Source organism: Anser cygnoides, chromosome Z, assembly GCF_040182565.1.
Source record: "Anser cygnoides isolate HZ-2024a breed goose chromosome Z, Taihu_goose_T2T_genome, whole genome shotgun sequence".
Classification (NCBI taxonomy): Eukaryota; Metazoa; Chordata; class Aves; order Anseriformes; family Anatidae; genus Anser; species Anser cygnoides.
The window spans coordinates 32,321,020-32,344,228 of NC_089912.1; the positions used below are offsets into that span (position 1 = coordinate 32,321,020).

Consider the following 23,209-nt stretch of genomic DNA (forward strand, 5'->3'; position numbering starts at 1 on the left):
TCGCTGTTCATTATTTAGTTTATTTGAGGGGAAATAGCACAAGCTGAGCTCTTCTGAAAATGTGTCTTAACAAACATCAGTGGGAGCATTGCTGTTGCCTTAGCAGAGACAAAGGCTTGGGTAAGAGATTGGGTGGGGAGTAGCTGTCTGCTCCCATTGCTCATTGTTCTTTGACGAAGGGCCAGGGTATACTTGGCCAGCCATGACTTGGCAATGCCCAGTCATTGCTACTATCAGGTGAAGTCTTCAGCTAGACTTTTACCCCAAAGCTTCTTTCTTTTTTTTTTTTTTTTTCCTTTTCTTAACTCCTCAACAACTTCTCTGAAGCTGCTGCAGCAGTGTTTTGGTTGATGGTGTCTATCTCTTTTCACTGTCTTACGTGAAAAGCTCTGCATTGCTGTTATATTTGAAAGAAGAAACTTGGTTTTGAGGACTACTGAACTGAGGGTCACAGGTGTCATTGCTCCCTGGACGTGCACAGGGAGCCTGAGGTGTGTGCTGATGAGGTTTCACTCCTGATCTACAATGGCTGGCCCCACTCACCAACCACAAGGGGCAATAAGAAGAGCAAGAAATTGTGTTTGTAGAAACTGATCCCTGTGGTCACGCTCAGCCCAACTGCAGTGCTGGTACCATTTTATTTGTTGTTGTTGTTGTTTTCTGTTTGTTTGTTTGTTTGTTTTGACGTATTGCTGTTGCTTCTGGTGTCCCAGGCCTGCAGGCACAGCTGCAGCACTGTGGCATGCACCAATGAAATGGCCGTCTGTGGAAATGTATCTCATCCTACTGCGTATTTATCACAGAGTCCCAAATTGTTTCTGGGTGGAGAAAGCCAAGTGAATTCAGCCACCAGCCTGTGGCAGGGAGAAGTCTCACAGTGTCAGGGCAAGCTCTGCCATGGCACTGGCAAACTAGGTTGAAAGGTGAGCAGTAGGACTTACGTTCACCAACTGGACGTTGTCTGGTGGTGGGTTGGGGTGGTGCGGCCCATTGGCCATGTTCATCACGTTGTTCCTCTCCGAGCGGAGGCTCTGCCGAAGGCGGTCATGCAACTTTTTCCTCTGCTTCCTGTATATGAAACACGGAAACGGCTTTAATAGACAAAAGGAAAGCAGCTGCACCTTTCAGCATGATGATGATGATGATAATGATAATGTAAAGTTTCTTTATTGCCAGCACTTTCCCCACTGCTGCAAGATCTCAGTCACCCCTAAGACTGCAGGTCTAATTGCAGCTGGAGCTGTGGGGACCTGCAGAGGGGAGAGATGTGTGGGCACCCTTCCAGGAGTCAGCAGGCCACAAGGGGATGGGAAAATGTGCGAGGGAGACGGAGGCCACTTCCAAGCTGTGCTCTGTTTCAGGAGAAGCTCTTTGCTGCACTCTGAAGGGAAGGAGGAGAGATTTTAACACCGACACTTTTGCTACCCTCCCCATGGCCATAGTCAGGTTTCCAGAAGTCTTCCAGGTCTCATTTCTCTGCTCTCCACAGGGTGCTGCCACACTGCACAGGGTGGCCTAGACCTTGGGGCCTGCATGCAGCTGTTTGCAGTGGTGGTGTGTGCATACCTAACAGCCTCCTTTCTGCTTCCTCTCTGGCGTGGCCTTTGTTTCACAGGCAGGCCAAGGTGCCTATCAGCGGCAAAATTTAACAGCATTGCTACGATTGGGGCTTTTTGTGATCCTGCAGCTATGCACTTTTTGTGGGATTTACCCCACTTACCCCAACAGTGTGCTCCAAACGTATAAACTTGTTAAAGAAGTTAGGGGTGCAGAGGAAGCCCCAGAAATAATACAAAGAAAGAGGCTACGTGAGGTATCACTGAGCCTGCAGCCATCCTGGCAGCTCTGGAGGGTTTCATTACAGCATCAGATAAACTGGAACCCAGTGACTAGCAGATGGATGCCAGGGCAGTTAATGCATTCAGGAGAACCCTCCATCTTCTGTACTAATGTCACAGTCTCTAGCTGACTCAGACACTTATATTGTGCCCCATCATCAGCTGATCCTTCCCGATTTGCTAACTGTTCCAGTTCTCCTTAAGAGAACTTTTCAGGAGAGCATTATCGGCTGTCAATGACAAAATCTGCAGCATACTACGACCGGGTGCTGCAAAGGCCATGAAGAATGCACTAAATGGAACACCAAAATAAATAAGCAGGGAGCGTGCTATTCAATTTCAGTCTTAATTTATCAATATTCCCCAGTTTTGCCTGATTATATTGGAGAACTTCCACCTTCCTGCCACAGAATCCAGGGAAGTGAAGGGAGGATGCAGGCTCCATCACACTGCAGAGTGCATATGACCTTGGCTGTGGCAAGAGCTGAAACACACACAACTCCCTAAGCTGTATGCAGAAGTGCAGATATTTTTGGCAGGATAGGATGGTGTAAGACATAACTGTTTTCAATCATGTTTTGAACTCAAGGGGACAATTTCAAGCTTTCCAAAAAGGAGAGGGGATGGAAAACAATATGTTGAAGCTTGATAGCCAGGGAAGCTTAAGGAAAAAGAAGACATGACTTGACATACTGCATTTTAAGTATTTTGTGTACATATATGGGCCTGGATAGTGGAAGACACCTAATTTATGTCACTCCGTATAAATGGTGCAAGCAGACACAACTGTCTTGGAAATGCTCCTTTCTCAGCAGGACATGATCACTGGTCCACTTGGGCTTTGTGCTTTGGAGATATCTAAGTCACAGCTACTCAGACATCATGTTAGAAAACACAGGTAGTTAACTGGATGGAGAGTAGGGCAGGGAGATATCTGGGCAGCTACCCAAAAGCCAGTGTGGGCTAAGAAGAAGCACACAAAAATGTTTAACTTGATTTCACAGCACCTTTCAAGGTCCATAATATTGGAGCTGTGTTGGTGGGAACTGAGAATGACCCAAGCCCCTTTACTTGTTAGAGAAAGTGGGTTCAAGAAAGTTTGGATTCATCATCTATGGGGCTGATATCCTGTCATTTGCTGCCTGGGAATCTGTCCCTATGAATCCATATTACTTCCCACATTTAGTGATTAGTATATTTGCATTTTGCATGCTTCCACATGTGTCATTTTTACTCCAGTTAAAGGACACTAACTTAAAAAAAGAAGTTACTCTAGGAATGAGTACTGAGGAGAAAGAATAATGGGAATTGTAATGTGTGCTTCACTAATTCTGAGGAGCCTTTTCCTTAACGTAAATGACTGGCAAATAAAGCACTTCTGAAACAAGACTCAGTGTCAAAAGATGTTGCCTTAGCATTTAATCAGCAGCATCTCTTGCAAGGAGACCTACAAGATCTAAGCCATTTCATTTTATTTGATATGTTCTCCTAATACTGTTCCAGGATTTTGCTGGGTTTCTGCATTTTCTCCTACCAGGAGGATAAAGCATTCAGGGAACATCTCATAGATAGCAGCCTGGCATCACTGCTGCATTTGGAGGGCCACAAACTGGCAGCTCGCTTTCACTCTTGCCAGCTGTATTTGAAAACAATTCACTTTTGGCTAGCAATGATTGCTGATATCTGGGATGAACTGTGGCAAAGCATCCATACTCCTGGTGTATTTTGAGGGCATTTTATACAGAAAACGGTACTTAAAAACCCTGACTAAATGTTTATTTAAATTCATGAGGAAGCCTTAGCTGATTTCAATGATATTTGGATCAGGACAGATGTTGTTTATCTGCCCTAGTTTGACCGTTGTCATTTCTAAAAAGAATAATTAATCTGACTCTTTATTAGTGTTCAGTGGTTCCCAGCTCCCAGCTGACCATTGGCACAAAGGTTGTGGGTAGGAGCCATGTGAGTGTGTGTGGCTGGACTGTCACTGAGGGGGCAAATGACCCCCTCCCTGCTTTTAACACATCCATTATTGGTGGAGCTTGCAAGGAAAACCAACAACCGAACTGCTGATCAGGCCCTGCAACAGTAAATCTACAGGTTTATACAAATGTAGAAGATTTATGATAAGGGTTTTCTGTGTTTTGGTGGGGAGATTTATAAGAACAGCCAGAAGTTTTGGCAGCACAAATCCTGCTGATGTTCAATATAATTTATGGCCCAGAATGCCTCATGCATGTTTGAGAGTCACCCCCAGTAATTTACAAAGGCTCAGAGAATGCATTAAAGTGCCTACTTTTGCATTGGGAGTACTTTCACATTCAGTTCTTTGGCCTTTGGCGTTTACTAACTTTTAACACTGTTAATCTTGTTCTCAAGTATAAACAAACTAAGCTGATCCTTAAAATTTACTGCTGGGTAGCAACATGATTCCACTGATGGGGTTTGTTCCCATCCACCTAGGAAAATCATAAATGTGTGATAAATGAATTGCAAGTCGGTAAAATTTGGTTGAGTCACATATGAATGGTGAGAAACCTCTCAGATACCCATCTTATTTTTGCACTTATTGACATGGAGACCTGCAACCACCTTGCTTGACCATAGTAACCTGACCACAGGGTTGCCTCTTCAGTTCAGCTCTGGAGAAACCCCGTTAACAACCAAATGCTCAGAGAAGTAGAAGCTACAGTCAACTGGGAAGGCCCTGACAGACAATCACAGATATAAAATAGAAGAGAAAAGTTTACTTGGTTTTGCAGTAGGCCACGACACACATGATGCCAACTACTAGAAGAGCAATGCAAATGCCAGTTATGGTCAGCACCCGTTTCTGGTACAGTTCCTCAGCTTCTAGAAAGGGACAAAAACAGAGAAGGTCACAACATGGAGGATAGCTAGGCAAGGTGCACACAGTCCACAGCTGGCATGCTACATACCACTGCACAGATTCACACAGCCACACCGAAACACAGCCACCACACTTCAGGCAAAATCATTATTGACTGCAAGGAGAACAGGACTACACTGTAAGCTCTAAACAGAGTACCGAGGACGAGTGATCATCCGTACAATTACAGTCAAAAGTAATCTCTTTTTGTTTAAGTCAGCAAGAATAATATCTAAGAAAAAAACTTCACAATTGACAAACACTCAGCATTTGCTGGAAATAAAAGTGCAACACACTAAGGTAATAACATAAATTTGCAAATGCTTTGGAAGTTTTTCTCTGCAAAGACAGCTGGAATGAAAGCCAACTTTATAAGTCTTTTAGATAAATGTATTTTCTTGATTTTATTATCTTTTTTTTTTTTTTGACTGTTTTCATATCCAATATCCCTCTGCCCCCATGCCAACTTGTATCTCAGTTGTCTTTGCAGGAAAGATTTCAAAATACCCTTCTACATTTGAAACATGAGCTTGGCTTGTAAACATATTACCAATGGAAATGAACACAGGTTTTGAGCTCTGGTCATAAAGTTCAGACTGTTTCTCCAGTGCAGCTCAAAAAACACAGCAGTATCAGTAACTAGTAGTGCGTTGTATCAGAGAAATTCTTGGTTTTCACTTGCATCTTTTTATGTCTAGCTAAGGAACTCTGCTCTATCTAGAGTGGCAACTTGCTCTGTGATGAGAACTTGCTGCTGATCTCATTCATGAGAGATATTTTACTATTATAAAGACGTTAGTAGCACCAGTAATGTTTGGATTGGAGCTACCCTTGCATTCCAGCCTCAATCACTCTTGGCAGAGAGCATCAGTGTATGTTGTACTTGGGAAACGTTACGTAAGGAGTGCTGAAATGGAGACACACATTCTGTGTTGACAGAAGAGGTAGCTTTTATGAATGTGGATTTGCATTCCTGTTTTTAGGACAAAAATGGGTCTCTGTCTTGTTTTTTTCTCAAGTTTTGTTTTTGATTAAGCAGACAGTCCCGAAAGCTTGCTCTGGGGGATCTGGACCGGAGGGTGGCATTAGGTCAGTCTGCAGTATCGAGTGCAGTTGGAATACTGGTGATTAAAAGTAAGTCAATGAATAAAAGCTGCACAGGTCCGCAGTGCCTCAGGAATAAATGTCAGCATTATTACTGACAAGAGGGTCTTACAAAAACATAAAAGGCCTATGGGGCAATTCACAAGGCGATATAGAGAATCACTTCCTTGTTGTGGTCCCTCACATGTGTCATAAGTCTCTATCCAAGCTCAGGGTCTCTAAAATGCTGGACTGAAAGGAGCTTTGAGGAGGCCAGGGGAGAAATCAGAATGGAATACATCCTCTCACCTCAGTAATGGAAAAAGTACCAGCACAGAAGGTCAGTTAAGGAGGAAATCCTCCCCACTAAGGAGGGAGCATTTATTTCTCTCAAGTGTTTCCTGGGCTTCCTTAGTTCAGTTTTAAAATTGCTGTGGGCACCAAGGTGCACAGGGGTGTGCCTGAGACTGCAATTTGTGCCACCTTGCAGGACCTCACTTAAATTTGTCTCCATGATAAGTCTTCCCAGCTTGTGGGAGACAAAATGTGATTGTCCGAATCCACACCTACTTTGTTCCCCAGGAAAGAAGGGAAGCAAAAAGGACTGAGACTCTGAGCAGGATCAGCATAAGATTAAAACCCTGGAATTTGTGGGGAGTGATGGGTATTGGGGAAATAAAGGTGGTTGTTCTCTGTCCTAGGTGGTGGGATTGCTGAAGCTATTGCTTCAGAAATGTGGTTTCAATCACTGTAATTCACTTATCTGAAATAACTGTTAATTAATTTAATAAATGTTTTCGCCAACTGTTGATAGATGGCTAGGTGCCAGTGCAGACACGACCCAATATCCAGTGCTGAGATTTGCAAAATATCAGTAGGGCATTAGCCCTTTGAGGTTTTCCAGCCTCAACGCAGCTACTCACTGCCCAAGATTCATGACAGATGTCAAATCTTACATGCTACAAATCACCAAGCAAGAAGAAATCTTAATTTCTCTGATACAATCCACCTTATCACGGAAATAATTCTTCTTACAAGCCAAACCCACTGTAAACAAAAACACCAGCAAACAGGTCATGAGCACTCTCAGACAAAATTAATAGCACTGATTATTTACAAGGGGGAGGGGAGAAGAAGTGAGTTTGGTAAAACTAGGATGCTGCAAAAATGTATTAAAGAAAACAAAACAAAACAAACCTCCAAGAATAGGAAGTCAAAAAAGGGAAGGAAGGAAAGGATGAAACTCCAAACCAAACCAGGACAAAGAGAAAAAGAGGAAGGTGAAAAACAGGGAAAAATGAGGTTAAAGGGTTGAGAAATCAACTGCAGGCCTGGCACAGCATGCTTGATACTGGAAAAAACAGAGTGAAGAAATGCTTGGGGACAAAAAGAACAAGGCTGAAGCAGAATCTGAAGGGATTTCTCATACAGCATAACTCCTTGCCTAGGCTAGTTAGTGGCACTTGATCCCCTTCCCATTTATGCCCCTTCTAAAAGCGCTTATTAGTTAGCCATGAAAATGGTGTATTACGAATGTCACAGGAAACAGAGAATTGTGCTAAGCAATTTAGGGGCAAATTTGAAATGCTTTGAATCTACTTTTTTTTTTTTTTTTTTTTTTTTTTTGATCATGCTGTCAGCTGTTAGCTTGTGAAAGCAAAATGAATAAATATGTATCAACCCGTTTTCCTTGGGTGGGAAGGGAAAGGAGGAGGAGGAGGACTAAGTAACAGTGGAAACTGTGCTTGGTCGTTTATACTGAGGAAAAACTGCAAAAACTGCACTGACTCAGGAGGGTTATTGTAGGCTGGTGTTGTTGCAGATGAGCCTGGCAGCAAAGTGGTGATTGCCTTGCTAGTGCTGTCAGAGGGTTGAAGCTTGCTACACACATGTGGGACTCTCCTGGGCTTGCATGCAATGAGGGCGCATCAACAGAAGCCAGCTGTGGGTAAAGCTGTGAGCGATGCTTCTCACACTGGCACATCTGTGGGTTTGTAGGTTCCTTAGGGGCATGGAAAGATATACGCCAGGGCATGGTTTCATTAACCAAATCCCCTCCCACACCTTTCAGAATGAGGACAATCCAGCCTAACTTGATGCCCTCCCTAAACTCTGGGGAGAAGTGGCTCCCCAGGAGAGTCAACAGCTCCAGAGTGCCTGGCAGGGTTCAGGTTTCCCTGGGGGCACAGAGGGGTCTGGAGCAGTGGCACCCCCAGCCTAGTGGCCTGAGCAGTGGGTCTGCAGTAGAGGATGGGGTTTTGACCCAGGAACCAGCAAGCTCCCACCAAAAATTCACCACACGTCAGGCTGATGGGTGGTAGGGGATGGGGGACAGGGGTCCCGGCCGTGGCTCTGCAGTGGCAGGGAGTTTGGAGACAGCTATGTAGGGAGGATGTGGCACACCAGTGCCTCTCCTACAGGGAATCTCACTCCCAAACTCCTTCCTGGGGAATATCAGAGGTGCCTTAAGGAGGCTGCATGGCCCTGAAACCCCATGGAGTGGGCACGCTGGCTGGTGCAGTGCACACAGAGCTGGTTGATGATGCCCAGCACAGAAATACAGGCTGCCTTGGAAGTGCTCATCACACTAGCTCAGAAAAAGCCCACAGAGGAATATGTGTGCAGTGAGAATTTAGAATTGCTTTTGGTCAATTAAGTATAAAAATTCTGTAAATAAATATATTTCCCTACATAATGTTAGGAAAATCTAAACAACATTTGGACTCACTTATCCATGTCAGTCCCTTCCAACTTGGAATATTCTATGATTCTGTGGTTCTACAGCTCTAAGATATTAAATCCCTCTATATGCAGCCCTTCAAACATGCACATTATGCAATTAATTTCACATCACCCTAATTTATATGTAATTGATAATAAATGTGGTCTTAAATTTGCTCTATTTTAAAGCTTTTCTTCTTAAAGGTCTCTGCCATTTTTTGAAATAATTTGGTTCCAAGAGGTGGTTCCACTGGTGTTATCTTAGATAGAAAGCAAAATTTGCAAGTCAGTTTTTTTCTAAGGATTTTAATATAATTTCTCATACGTTAATGTAGCCATATATCTTCTAATAAAACCTAGTTTTTATGACTGAGAATTAATATTATCTTGTGATAATAATAACAATAAACTGGGTTGTGATAGATTTTCTAAGTTTAGATTTGTAATGGATTTTCCACAGTTCACAGCTTAAGCTAATGACATTTTTTGTGCGCATTTTTAATAAGAATATGAAGTAAAATTGTATGAAAAACATCAGTTGCTATAATAAAAATCAGTTGCCAGAATAAGAATGACTTGAATTTGAAGTTAGCCTACTAAAGAGGTACGTTATTATAAGATTACTAAACATTAATTGGGTAAGTAGTCTCTTCACGAAGAGGACTTAAAGATCTGTTTCTATTATCTTAAGCTGTAGCATAAAAAAACTATCCACTACCAATGTTCTTGGACGGGTGCAATTATTGAGTTTGTTATAATAAGTACTGAACACATTTGCTGACTCGAGGACGTAGAGTCTTCCTGTCAACATGTATTTATGTTCCTAAATAACTTTCATTTCAGTGCTAATTTACAGACCTAGAAAATGTATACATGGCTATCATTTACAACTGTGTATATGCATCCTATTTACATACCTAGTTGTGGGTTTAGAGATAAAACTTTACTTGGAAACCAGAGCTCAAAGCTGTAAATTTGCAGAATTTTAAGTGGCTATAACAGCATATCCTTTTTTTATAGACTAGTTAGTCACTTTGCTTAATGCTCTCAGCATTTCCAAAATTTGACTACCCTAGAAGAACTTAGCAAAAGCAAATGTCAAAACTAGTCAAAATTACACATCAGAAAAAAATAAATGTACACTATGTTATGATTACTTCAGTGATTCCTAGACCTCCTTAGATCTGGAATATCCTACCAGTATCACCATTTTAGTGAGCTGATTGCTGCTAATATTTTGACAGGTTGTTGTTATAGCTGTATGATCCCTTCTAAAGCATAAAGAAATTGGTTAGGAATTGAAAAGGGGTGGTGGAGAAAAAAAAAAAGGGGGAGGGGGAAGGGGTTATCTCTCAGGCTCTAAAATCTGCAGGCTAAAAGGAATGATTGGTCCATACCCATAAATTCAATCCCAAGATGCTCTGCCAATGCAGAAAGTTGACAAAAAAAAAGAAAGAAAAAGGAAAAAGTTTCAGAAAAGAGCAATACACTGTACTCAAAAAACAAATCACATATGAGTATTATGGCTATTCTGTGTCTGCACATGAAACAGGCAAAGGGGCGTGTAGTTAAATGAGCAGTGCTTGAGAGCACCTCTGTGGGCTACATGACCAGAGCTTCTGTAAGGGTTACACACCAAAATATGTACGGGGTATCTGAACAGCCACAGTGCAGTGAACACAGCAGCAACCATTAACCCTTAAACATCTTACTGAGATGAAGGGGGCTATGGCTCAAAGATGCCATGTGAAATAGTCAGCCGTTTTCAGACCATGAGGGCACAGGGTGGCTTACAAGGAGTGGTGTCCTCCAGCAGAGGGGCTGTGCACTGCCCTCCCCTCTGGCCCTGCTCCTGTCCCTGTTGTGTGGCTCCTCGCTCTTGTCAGCTGCTACCTGACGGCGGCTAGGACCATGTTCTGAGCAGTGGGAGCCCATCTCAGCTTTGGGAACTGACTTCAGCAGGGCTCTCCTTTCCAGAAGATAAGGAGCCAGTCCCTTTCCCTTGCCTTCACCAGAATCACCCTCTGGCTGGCTGCATGCCCAGTGGGGGACAGGGGCTGACGCCATTTCCATCAGCTCACCTGCCAAAATTAGCACCCCCAGGCCCCAGCATTAGGGGAGAGGCAGAACAGAGATTCTCCCTCCAGCTGGTACCATTGGAGATCCTTCCCATAGGGTCAAATCCATAACCATGGCAGCTCTCACTTTCTTTGCCCTTGCATGATGCATAATTTAAATCCAACCCTAATTTTCTGACCAAATGGATTTTTATGTAGCTTGTACACATTGGGAATGCCAATTCTCTCCTGCCAATCAGTAACATTTAAGGGTTAAGTAAGTTGGAATCCACCCAGATCTCTTCCTAAAGAGACAGTTTTACATGCCTACATGAACACTGCTAATGATATACATTAGTTGCATAGAAAGCTTGGTTAAGTCTTTGATAAAATGAATGACATGCCCATGCATATATATTGCTGGATTTATGCTTGCTTACAGGTAAAACTCCTAGCCTGGATGTAATTTAATTTCAGGGGAAGTCATTCATATCATGCAGTTTCTATTGCAAATAATCCAATGGGAAATTGGTACTTAAAATGGGAATATACGCTGGCTGAGAGCCCTAACAAGAAAACATGCTGAAGAAACATGCACCACTTATTCAAACCTAGCTAGTATATAGCTCGTATTTATCTTTGTTATTCCTAGCTACATTGCCTAGACATGATTAAAAGAAAGCAGAATATCCCAGCACGTTTCATTTTATAAACAGATCATCACTTTTGATCTTTTCCTATTTAACCCAGTATTGTTGCACATTTATTAGATGTGATTACAGTGTGCATTTTTTTATTGAATATTTGTCCAAGTGCTCTAAAGAGGAATGCAATTAATTATTTTTAACAACTCAGTTTTCATTCTATGAAAAGACTTTTTTTTTTTTTGGCAGAGCATAATTGGAAGATATAATTCTTGCGATGTATTTTTTTCCCCCGAAGTGACTTACAGCTACAACTCATTGGAAATACTGGGATCTAGCATCTACAGAATAAGAATATGATGCCTGCAAATGCTGGAACAGGTTCTCTAGAGTTATATGCTACATTCATGAGAAGTGTGACACAGCTGCTAGGCACTCAAGATTTTGGGGTGGCCATCCTATAGAGTTAGGTGAGTGGGAGCATGGGGACACAGTACTGCCCAGTGAGGGACACAGTAGAGGTCTGTGTGGAAACCATATACCTGACAGAGGGAACGACCCACTTGAATGAACTTCATGCAGCAGCAGAGAGCTCCAGGGAGACCAATTTCACCTTGGAAGCATCAAGCTGTAGTGTTTCTTAGGCCATTATTTAGTTGTCTTATTAAATGTGTTCTCTGGGTCATGGGACTTTCTGGAAAATCCACTTAGTTAACTTGAATTGAAAAAAAACTATAATCCCCCAAACCTGCACACACTAGAACCCCTACAGGTTGGCCAACTCTGCTTGAGTAGGATGTTCTTTCTTCCTGTGGCTCAGGATCCACTCTGGATCTTAGGTCTTGGTTCATTTCAGTGGTACTTAGGCTACAAAAGCAATTGTGAACATGCGATGTAAAGTCCTATGGCTCCTCCAAAAATATAATCCTACAACTAGATTGAATATCAGACTTCAGAAAATGTCCTTTCTTAATTAGACTACTATATCATAGAAAATTTAGCATTTCATAATTATTAACTGAGAGTTTATAGTGAAAAAACAGTCTTCCTTAACCTTGGGCAGAAGATAGACAACAACATTTTTCAAATCTTTTTGTGTCATTCCGGAGTCTTGGTCTCAGCACATTAAAAGCACAATTTAGGGTGCTGAAAATGAAAATTTCAGGTAAGATTACCTCATACACTCGCAGACATGTGACCATTTGAGAAATATAGAGAAACTGAGAAATAATGAACTAGCAGAATGGCTGGAAAATGTACTTACAAAGATCATCATTTTATGCGGAAGCACTGAAAAATTGAGGCTGTTAAGGTATAACAGCAGAGTTGTGGTCATCCCTCTAGAATATCATAGCTTTATTGAACTCTTGCCTGATTCCTCCTGTAATTTCTTAGCCAAGTACATTTGGAAAGTATGAGGCAAAGGCTATCTAAACAGAATTTTCGCTCTTGAAATTGTCCCTCTTGCTCACTAAAGATGGCAGATCTGAAATGGACACAAGTTAAACTGGTGTCCCACACTGAAATGCTTGCCTTCTGGAGTGCAGAGACCAAATATGATTCATGCCTGAGGTTGCTCACAGTATGCCCAAGTTGTTCTGTATTCACCATGCATGTATAAAACTATTAGCCAATGAAGTAAGTGAGTCACTGAGACCTTTGGATGGGGTCCTTGGCCCATCTGGGATGTTTGGAAGGACAAAGAGTTTACCTGTGATTATGCTCTAGAGAAGTGTCTTCAACCTTTCATCAATCCAAGGCTCCTCCAGAGTTTCTTAGTCCAAGGATCGTTCTGCACAGTGTTGATATAAGAGCTCTCATGCATAGCTACATAAAAATTATCTTCCACTTTTAATGTTAATTCCTTACTTCTATTTTCCTCCATTTACTTTGCTTTCCTGTCTTCAAAGGAGTGAATGTGTGAACGCTGAAATAGAGCAGGTATATCTGCATGGAACAGATGTACATTTTTATGGACCACCTTCTGATATCTTACGGAACAAGAGTGGACCCACGAGCCTCAAAGCCTCTGCAGCAAAAAGCCAGATGGTGCTTTGGTATCTCCTGACACCTCTGGGTGCAGCATGAACTCCTGGCCAACAACCCTAACCTGCTTGTACATATTGCCTACTCTGTGTCTCTCACATCTGCCCTTCCTCTTTGGAAAAACTTGTTAGATTAAGGATATTGGGAAAACACCGGGTAGCAGGTGTGATAGCTGTGCTCAAGGAAAAGATGCTATAGGGTCTACCAGACAGGTGTACAGGATGTGCAAACTAGCACAGTTTGATCTTAATTTTCATTTGTTCTGCAGCAGTGGGAAGCACCAGGGGATAAATTGTATAGATGTAGTGCTGAAGGTGACTGTGGTGGTGGGGACTCCAACAGCCATCACCTCTTGGCCACAACAGGTTGTTTTATGGTTTTGTGTGTTTGCAAAGTTGGAAGCCAATGGACAGTCAATGTAAATATGTACCTTCCAATAAGCTTCATCACCCAAGCTATGCTGAAATTTCCACTGGCAAAAAGGAAAGACATTTCTTTGAAGGAAGTTTTCTTAAAATGGAGGTTCATCTGATTTCCTGTGTTCTTTTTCAACCTGTTTTTAGAGCATCGTGATAACTGTATATTCCAGGGCTAATCGAATCACTGCCAATATAAACCAGTTAGCCTTGCACCCTGTTGGGGTGGGGGATTTGCAAAATGCTGACCATTGGCCTCATTCTGACCTTGCAAAAGGCCCTCAGCAAAACTTATAACTTCAGGACTCTTCAGGACTCCAGGGCAGATTTATGAAGCTAGCTTTTTCCCAGCAATGAAGCCTGAAGATAGCAACAGCTACCATTAGGCACACTTGGCACAGAACCTCACTGAACCTTTCTTTTCAAATGAAAAAAGACCCTTCTAAAGTCAGTTACAATTAGATATCACTGTATAGTTCACATTTACACTTTTATTTCCTATGACACTTATGTTCTTTAACACTGTGATTTGCTCTGTAGTTTGCAAAAGCTTCATCAACAGAGCTAAATTAAATTAATTACCTGCAACACTTGGTGCAAAATACGAGCTTGCCTTTCAGCCCCAAATACAACATTTGCCTGAAGAAAACTCCCATTATTATCTCCCCTCCCCCCTTTAAATGTATCCTTTTGACTGTGTTGGGTGTAATAATAAGAAGTCATACAAATGCTTCTTCATTGATTTTTCTGGTTAAATATAAATGTACCCTCACTGGACTCTTTCCAACAGTGTTGTTTTAATATTTGTAGCAACTTAAGAAATCTGATGTTATAATTCAGATGCACAGTAGGCTGAAGTCCTGGGGTCTGACTGCCATCGCCTGGGGTTCTCAGAGTATGTAGCTGTGTGCTCTTCTGCCAGTGCATTTCAAAGAGAGGTGCACTGGTCTGGCTCAAGTGCTTATAGCTGAGCATAACACCTGCTGCGAGGCAAGGGCATCTATGCCTTTGCCATGGAGGCAACTTCAGGAAATCTCAGCTTGGTGTCTGCTACCTAAAGATGCCTTTAAAAATCCCAGCCAGAGTTAGGAAACTAAAAAACTAAAAAGGAGGGAAAACCCACCTCTCTCTCTCTCTCTCCCTCTCTCTGTGTTTTCCGGGTAGGAAAATTAATTTATGATTCACATATAATTCTACCATACTTTTCAGCATAAGTTCAGTAGCAATCAATGGATATTTTATTTTTATAGTACCTCTTTTTAAAATGTTTTTTTCTAAGACAAGAAAAACATAACTGTGCTTTTCATCACAATACAGAGAAAAGGCCATTTAAATCTAACACTTGGTAAACTTAAACACTGTAATAGCATAAAAAAATTCAAATTCATCATTACCAGAGATGTTTTAAAAATAACTCACACCAATAAAGCTTTTAAAACAGGAGGATAAAACACAGACTTGAATGCTGGAAGGTCTGGTCTCCAGTCAGCACCCTTGGGATTTACATGGGTAGCATCTATGATGAGCAGTATGAATTATGTATGGGCATTTTTCATCCATCACTATAGGAAAACCTATGCATCTCTTCAGGCTCCAAAATGTCCAGCATATGCTAACAGCTTTTTGTCCTATGTACTAATGGAAATTAAGCTAGCCTACAGACTCTGAAATACTTCCATGCTGGCAAGCAATCCATCAGAAAAATAGTTCCTATAATACTGATCTTAGATCATAGTACATTATGATGCCAGTGACAATTAATTATGAATAATAATCATGAAATAAAATGTAAGATCTAAGCAATTTTCTTCGATGTTACCTTTGACTTTGTTATAGCCAAAGAGACAATAAATATTCAGTGTGCTTTCTGTTTTTGCACTGACAATTAATAATAATTAACCCGTCCCTCCATGGGAAAGCTTCTAAGATGATCTGACTGCAGTGCTGATTCTCCCAGTGGTCTGACATAGATTGCTTTGTGTGCGCATGTGCGTGCTACATTTCTTTGGGCTATTAATCTGGCTTTGAAATACTTGATCTCTTGCACCTGTTACCCACAAATAAATACTTCAAGCCCCATTGTTGATTCCATTTTCCCTCCTTTTCTTTTTCTTTCTGTGCTCTCTTTGCTCTGAAACTTGGACAATGAGAAGAAAGAACACTTTGATCCTGTTTAGAATGTGCTCATTAGAAACAATGTAAGCATGTCAATTACCTTTAACTTGTTCCAAAAACAAAACTCATAGATAAACAGTTCATCTATGCATCCCTTTACTGAGGGAGTACTGCCCTGTATTTAGATACTTTTTTTTTTTTGTGGAAAATAAAATGTGAGACTTTCAAAATGCCATTTTTGCACTTTTAGTGCTTGATGTCATTGGGAAGTCCGTACCACACCATTCAGTGTTAATTTCACAGCGTTCCTAAGTCTTGCATTTCCCCATAACCTCAATGCCAAACAATCCAGGAGAGTACTGCAATTGCTTTTTGTTATCATTTTCATGCAACAAGCAGAGACGATCAATATTAGGCCTTAGGCAACAAATCTAGTTAAAGATTAAAAAAAAAAATTGGAGGAAAGATGCAGCGACAAGAAAGCAGCACCGACTGAGCATGCTTCTACTGCGGCACAGACAGAAAGGTAGTGGACGTACTGTAGAAGCTGGCCATTACGTAGTTTTGGCAGCGATCACCAGTAAATTCATTTGGGCACCTGAGAGGAAAAACAAACAAAAAAAAATGGTAGAGAAAAAACAGAGAAAAGAGAAGAGGTGAATATATGCTAAGAAAGAAGCTCCTTCAGTGTGAACTGATATGACTTGGTGAGTTCACTTTCAGAAACCGAATCTCGGTTTAGTGTGTCAAAACACCTCAAGATATTGAGAGCAACTCATTTGCTCTATGGAAATGAACATGAAATTCCCCCCAGAAAAACCAGCCAAAACCAAACCAATCCAGATCAAAGTGTGTTTCGATATGTAAGAGAGAAAATCACCACTTCAAATTCACAAATTGCTTTTAGGATGCACTTTCCACAAGGCAGCGAGGACACAAGATCTGTACATCACTCATCTCCGTGAGTTTGTTCTTTTAGAGTAGCACTTTACAGCAGTCTCCCAAACAAGAGAGCTGCCAGTGTGTGCAATAAATGCGTCTGCAAACGGATGGAAAGATCAAAAATCACACAAATGAGAAACATTTTGGAGGTCAATAATGCCATGGTGTACAGATTTTACTTTTGAAAATCAGGTCTTAAATTAGTGTGTAAAGAGGCCGGTTCCAGCTGAACTGTGAAAACACCAAGTACTATTGATTTTGTTGCTGTAGTTGGGGAAGAAAGCAAAGTTCAGATTATTTTAACATACTTTCTTGGTTTTGGATTTTCATGGGCAGAGTTTCAGTACATCTTGCTCCAGTGAATCCAGGTTGGCACCTAAAGGGCAAAAACGTGATAAGCAATAGTACACCAAAACCACTGCACTAACAGACTGATATCTGCTGGCCTATGGAGATGGTAGTGCATTAAATGACCTCCTGGTTAGGTGTTAGTGAAAAATGACCAGAAAAGGGGCAAGAAAGTGTAATCTTTCTGAAAGATAGCACTTCACAAAATTTACTGCAAAAATCCACCAGAGAAAAAAATAGGAAGTCTTTTTGTTTGCCTGTTTTGAAAAAGAAGACCTAGCAAAAATGTGTATCAACTCATTGCTTATTCCACGTCATGAAGCGATCAGATTGAGTTTTTAAAATTTGCAATGTGCTGTATAATTGCGATTTATACTGTTGCAGTCATACAGAATCCATGAAAATACTATCATTTCCCTATTTCGTAGTGACAAGTCATGCTTTTGAGTAGTTTCCTTAAACGGGAGATAGTTAAAACAGCAATCACAGAAAAGCCCAAAAAAAAATATAATCCAAAAAGTGACGACAACGTGAAACACAAAGGTAGGAGGTATCTTTAACATGGCTGACAAGAGGAAAATGAGTCAGTCTAGCCGACAGGTAAGGCAATTGGGCAGAGGTGCTCTCAAAACTGGAAGCTCCGTAACCTTTTATTTCTTGTGGTCTTCTGTGCAGGTTGCCCCTTGGTCACAGTGAAGCAATTCCACTTCCATGCCTTGCTTATCTTCCCTTATGCTGCTGGCTGTCAACTCTTCCTTCATCTTTATTCTTGATTTTGAGGCAGAACTCAGCAATTTGCCCCCAAAATATTACCATAGCAATGCAAGCTCCTGTACTTCTGATGCAAGTCTGAATGACTCTCCACCACATTAAAAATATAAAGACTTCAGTCTTCTTCCTTCTTCTGCTATGCGCTCTTACTCAACACATAGACTTTAATAACCTGCTAGCTACTTCCTTGAATCCATCTCACTTTCATTGTCTGTCTTTCTGACAATTTCCATGAGCTTTGCCATGGTGCAAGAATCTCCCTCTCTTCTGCTGCTGATGATTGGGTGCTAACTTCCGTTTCAAACCACCTCACCAATTACTCTTCACAGGATGAAAAGCCTATTTATTTGCAAATGAAAGTTGTTCAGAACAATCCTCTGCCTCTTCTGTCCATCAGAATTGCCTTGTGAATTGAAATCGGGCCTGATCAGCAGATGACCATTGTCAGACAAACACTAGTATCTTGTTCAAATAAACCATGCAGGAATGACTTTGGTATAATGAGTTTACTCTCGGTGTAGCAGAGTTTACTCTGGGTATCTCTAGGTGATTCTTTGGAAGTGATTTCCTGTAATGATATATATTTGTTTATTAAGGAAGGGAGCCAATGTTCTTCAGAGCCAAGATCATATCTTCTGATAAGCACACAATGTAGAGAGATCCCAGTCTCCAGAGACACATTCAGTTGAGAAAAACGCAACAAGGATTAATTCTGTCATGAAAAGGTGATATTGCTGGGCATGACAGAAGACTGGATTTTGATCTATGTTACTGATTAAGAGTGAAAATGCTTTATCCCCTTGATTTCAGTTTTATTTTGTGCATCTCATTAAATATCTATCCTTGGAAAGCTGGCATTTGCATGTGCACCACCTTTCATTTCACAAGGATTTCTCCATCTTGTTCTTCAGACCCAGCCCTTTGCAACCTTAATAAGCATGGCGATTAAAAGTCTTGGGCTTTGCTTCCGCCGCTGGCCGATGGTGTTTGCTTGTTCAGTCTGTGCTTGCTTTCAGATGTTGGTGCAGCTGTGGAGGTGCTGAAAAGAACTCAAGCCCTGGTGTAGAAAAGATTTAAATTGCTTCCAGACTAAGATGGGTCAGTCCCATTCAGATGGTGCTGAAAAGAGTTCAGATGTGCTTGTGCTTGTACTTACACCAAAACTATTGACAACAAATGAACTACAGCAGCTGCCACTGAGAACAGGTCCAGGGTGGGACAGTGGAGACAAGAGATGAGATGAGCTGCCTTCTTATTATTTTGTATGAATGCTAAAGGCATTTCATAGCTCAGGTGTAAAATGCCACGTGGTTTCTGGAGTTCTTTGGCAGGTTGTTTCCTGTAGACAGTGCTCTTACAAACACTTGTAATGGTGTCATTTTGGAAACTTGTCCTACTCAAAATTTCCTTACGTATTTTTTTTTAAGTTCATTACACCTGCAGTTTTCTCTTAGGACAAGAGCAAAAACTGGAGTCAGGCAAACCAGGGCAACAGTGATTCCTTACACAAATAGATGTTTGTATGACTACAGCCTTATAGTTTCCTTTTGGCCTAAAAAATGGACTAGTGAGATTACTTGTTATGGTATTAACTGGGTAGAATCAAAAAGAGGATAAAATAATTGCTTTTCTCTTATACATTCAGTATTCAAAAGGTTCAGTATCTGTATGCGCTCAGAAGGCAGTTCTCAGAAATTCAAATGCATTTCATCAGTGGTTTTTGGTGGGAAGGGAAAGGCTGAATGGATCAGAACTTCACACTTACTTTTCATTCACTGCCTATAAGCAGATATATTGCAGGGTAATTTTTTTTAAAGATTTATTTAGTAGGCTGTTTCATAGCTTATGTCAGAACTGGTATTTCCATTCTACCTTTTAAATGAGCAACTTCAGAGCTTTTGTTATCTTTGTTGAAACAATTTTTCTCTTTTCACCATTTTCAAGAACTTTCTGTCAATTTCTATCCTATCAAAGCCTTTGAATGAAGATAGGGATAGCAACTGGCTATGTCATTAAAAAAATGTAATTCACTCTTTTGCTGTTAAGAAAGGCAGAAGCATTGGAGAGAATTATGTTCATCCAGTGAAAATTGGAAGTAAATTTATTTCTTCAGTAAGAGCAAAAGCCGTAGAAAAGATGATCTCTTCTAGTAAGGAATCAATTAGTCAGACCAGCAAGGCCTTCATGGTAGAATTCTTCAAAAGAACACTACAAAAGCATAACAGTTACTATATTCATATACCTTTTTCTTCAGATAAGAAGGAAATGCTAGGGGCTCTGGTCTTAATTTTACATTTATTGAAGAAGCTATATAATTTTTTGTCTTCAGTGGACTGGTGGACACATTTCCAACTGGACAGAAATGACATAAGAACTTCAGTACAGCCAGTAACATTCAAGCTTCCAACGTCTGTACCATTTTCCAAATGTGACTCATGTTCCTGTGAAATGTCTGAAGATTTTGCACATTAATTTACTTAGGTAGTCTCAAAGTTTCCTTTTTCATGTTTCACGTTTTGAGATTGTTTTGTTCAGCCTGGGACCATAATTAAAATAAATGTAGGAAACATACATGTAACCATAGATGTAACTGTACAATGCATTAGTAAGTCTTTTCACATTTCTTGAGTATTTCACCAAGTTACCTCTTAAAAGCAAAGAATGTTCTTGAAGTTCACACCAGGAACCATGAGAACAAAATCAAATCCAGTCTGGATCACTATACTATGTATTTTACAACAGGATTTTTTTTTTTTTTGAATACACAGGTCTAGATTTTAACAGATTTTTTATTTTTTATTTTTTTTACAAAACCAGAGATACCACTTGGAAAATTCCATGGTTGTTGTGAATCTGAGTCATGGTTTTTTGGTTAGGGATAAAACAAATTTAGAATGATATGGCTCATGCTTTAGAAATTTTGTTTTTGCTTTCAACAGATGGACCATATGGAAAAATGTGAACTTGCTACTGAGGCAGAAATATGAAGAGCAAGTACCATATTTCAAGCATTCTGTTTCCACAAGCATGTTCTGAGGGAAGATTTATTTTCTCAGAACAATGAAGGCAATGTGTACTGGATAGATACTTATTTTAATTAACACTGGAATACTGGAATTAAATGTAGACATCTGTATTTTTAATGAAATGAGAACTGTATTTTGTCTTTTCAGTTTCCCAGCACACCCACTTTCAAATACTCACACTTTCATTTCTTATGTTGCTATATTGCATCTTGTTTTGCTACATAACACGAAGTTTCACTTCTGGCAAGTATTAGAGGGCATAGCAAAATGCCTGCAAAGTAGCAGTGTCCCTGACTGTCCACAGGATAAGAATCCTATTCCATTGCTTTACAGTAAATGAGATTCACTCTCTCTGATTTTACAGCTCTGATGCTTTTTCCAAATAGGTCTTGGGCCACCCAGAGAGAGGTACATCTGCCAAATTTGGGAATTGCCTTTTCTTTCAACTCCAGACACAGAATTAAGAGTTATTTCTTGTCTACAACGGAGAAAAAAATCTCCATTCCATTGAAATGTATCTGAGAAAATTAATTAAAAAAATTAACCAACCTATAACATCAAAGAACAAACACAGTCAGATCTCTGCCTATATATATATATATATAAAACAACAACTTCCCAAACAAATGAAAATTGGGTAGCTCTGAAACTGTCAAGACAGTGCTAATTATTAACAAATCTGGTAGATGCCAAACACTGCTGCCCTGTTTTGTTTTGTTTTGTTTTGTTTTTCTGCATAGTTTTTGGATAAGAAGTTAAAACAGGGAGGTAGGCCCTGGTACGTGCCCAGGAGTGTCATATCAGAATGCTCATCTTGTACTGCAGGTGTATAATGATCACGTAAATTTAACACAATTTTCTCTCTCTCCCATCCAGCCCACCAGAGCCAGCAATTTTTCCATATTCAATTTAACTAAAAACAAATTGAAAATCAATGAAATATTCATCACTTTCTGCAATGGTGCAATCTGTGAAAAACCAAAGCAAAACAAAGCTCATAAAGTGCAGGTAGCATCAATCTACAAAAAAGAAAACTCACAAAGCAGAACATTGTAGTTTTTTTTTTTTTTTTAACAACAGTGCCATGCAGTCTATGACTTTCTTGCCTTATGAAAGTATCATAGACCTTCTGCTCACTCACGCATCACAGCCTTCTTTACAAGTACTGTTATTTGATTTTTAGCCAGAGAAGACTGAAAACTTACGTAGTTACAGCAGACAACAGTTTCTGCTGAGCACTCTCTCGTCTGCATGAAAAAAAACCCAACATCCTCACAAAAGTTTCTCCTTTCCACTCAGTCCTGCTAGATCCCAAGGATGTTTCCTAAGGCATTAAATGTCGAGTTCCCTCTGAAGTGAGAGAAGCAATACTAAGACTGATTTAACTCCAGAAGTAAATACTGCGTGATGTGATACCATGCAAGAGGTGTACTCTGATGCTGTAGTTCTTAATGGCTGTTCTCCAAAATAAAGGACTATTGCAACAGTCTGCTACAGTGCAGGCCAGGACTTGAGAAAAGTGCACAAGCACAACACTTAAAACTAAACTCATGCTCATATGTCTTCCCGAATCAAAGATCCTCAAATGAAATAGTAACCTCTACCAATTGCCTTTACATTCATTGCTTTTTATGCATTTGACACCACAGCAAAAAATCCAGCAGAGAATCCATTCTGATCAGAAAGTGTTTAGTTACTACAGCATACAATAAAAATAACCACATTTTGTCATGTAGAAAGGTCACTTATCCAATGCAGTTACCAACACAGTTTTTTTGTTTGTTTTTTTCCCCATTTGTAATGTACTTACTTTACAGCACCTGTTTCATTATGTCTAACATAAGGCTTAAATTGTGCTACTGTTGTGTTAAATTGCGTTCATGCCATATAAACATCAATGAGGCTTGCTGTGCCTTTAACCTCATGGAAGGATTTCTTGGTTAGCCTCTGATATGCCTCATATCCATATACTTAAGAAAGAAGAAATATCGAACACCACAAGTATAGCAGAAGAAATTGTTCAGGTGTTTCTTTAAAGAAAATGTATTTATGGAACCAGGTCTCTCCACCAAAATAAGCAAGGAGGATATCTTACCTGCACAGGTATCTTGGGGGGTTTGGGAGATCTTTAACCATGTAACACTCTCCCCCGTTTACACAGAAGGCTTTCTGCTTTACGTCACATTTCGTGAGATGACTTGTCCCAGTTGTAGATGTAGAAGTAGCTGGAAAAAGACAAAATGAAAATACAGATCAGAATGGCTTAAGCCTTTTTTCTGTCTGGTAAGTGTACTTGTATGTGAGGGAAGACG

General features: G+C 40.4%; 1 protein-coding gene across 17 annotated transcripts in view; it reads right to left on the minus strand.

The window, feature by feature from the left end:
• The window catches only part of NRG1 (neuregulin 1), a 474,737-nt gene that overhangs the window by 11,088 nt on the left and 440,440 nt on the right, over nt 1-23,209 (minus strand). For 8 of the 17 annotated variants that reach the window (XM_066987722.1, XM_066987726.1, XM_066987725.1 and 5 more), the window contains 5 exons: nt 22,993-23,122; nt 16,350-16,408; nt 9,930-9,953; nt 4,589-4,691; nt 942-1,068 (listed from right to left, as the gene is read on the minus strand). In XM_066987722.1, the coding sequence (XP_066843823.1) occupies nt 942-1,068; nt 4,589-4,691; nt 9,930-9,953; nt 16,350-16,408; nt 22,993-23,122 (443 nt within the window). Of the gene's footprint in view, nt 1-941; nt 1,069-4,588; nt 4,692-9,929; nt 9,954-12,944; nt 12,963-16,349; nt 16,409-17,060; nt 17,129-22,992; nt 23,123-23,209 lie in introns of those variants that run through there. The other 9 variants (XM_066987724.1, XM_048053608.2, XM_066987723.1 and 6 more) reach the window with 7 other exon arrangements.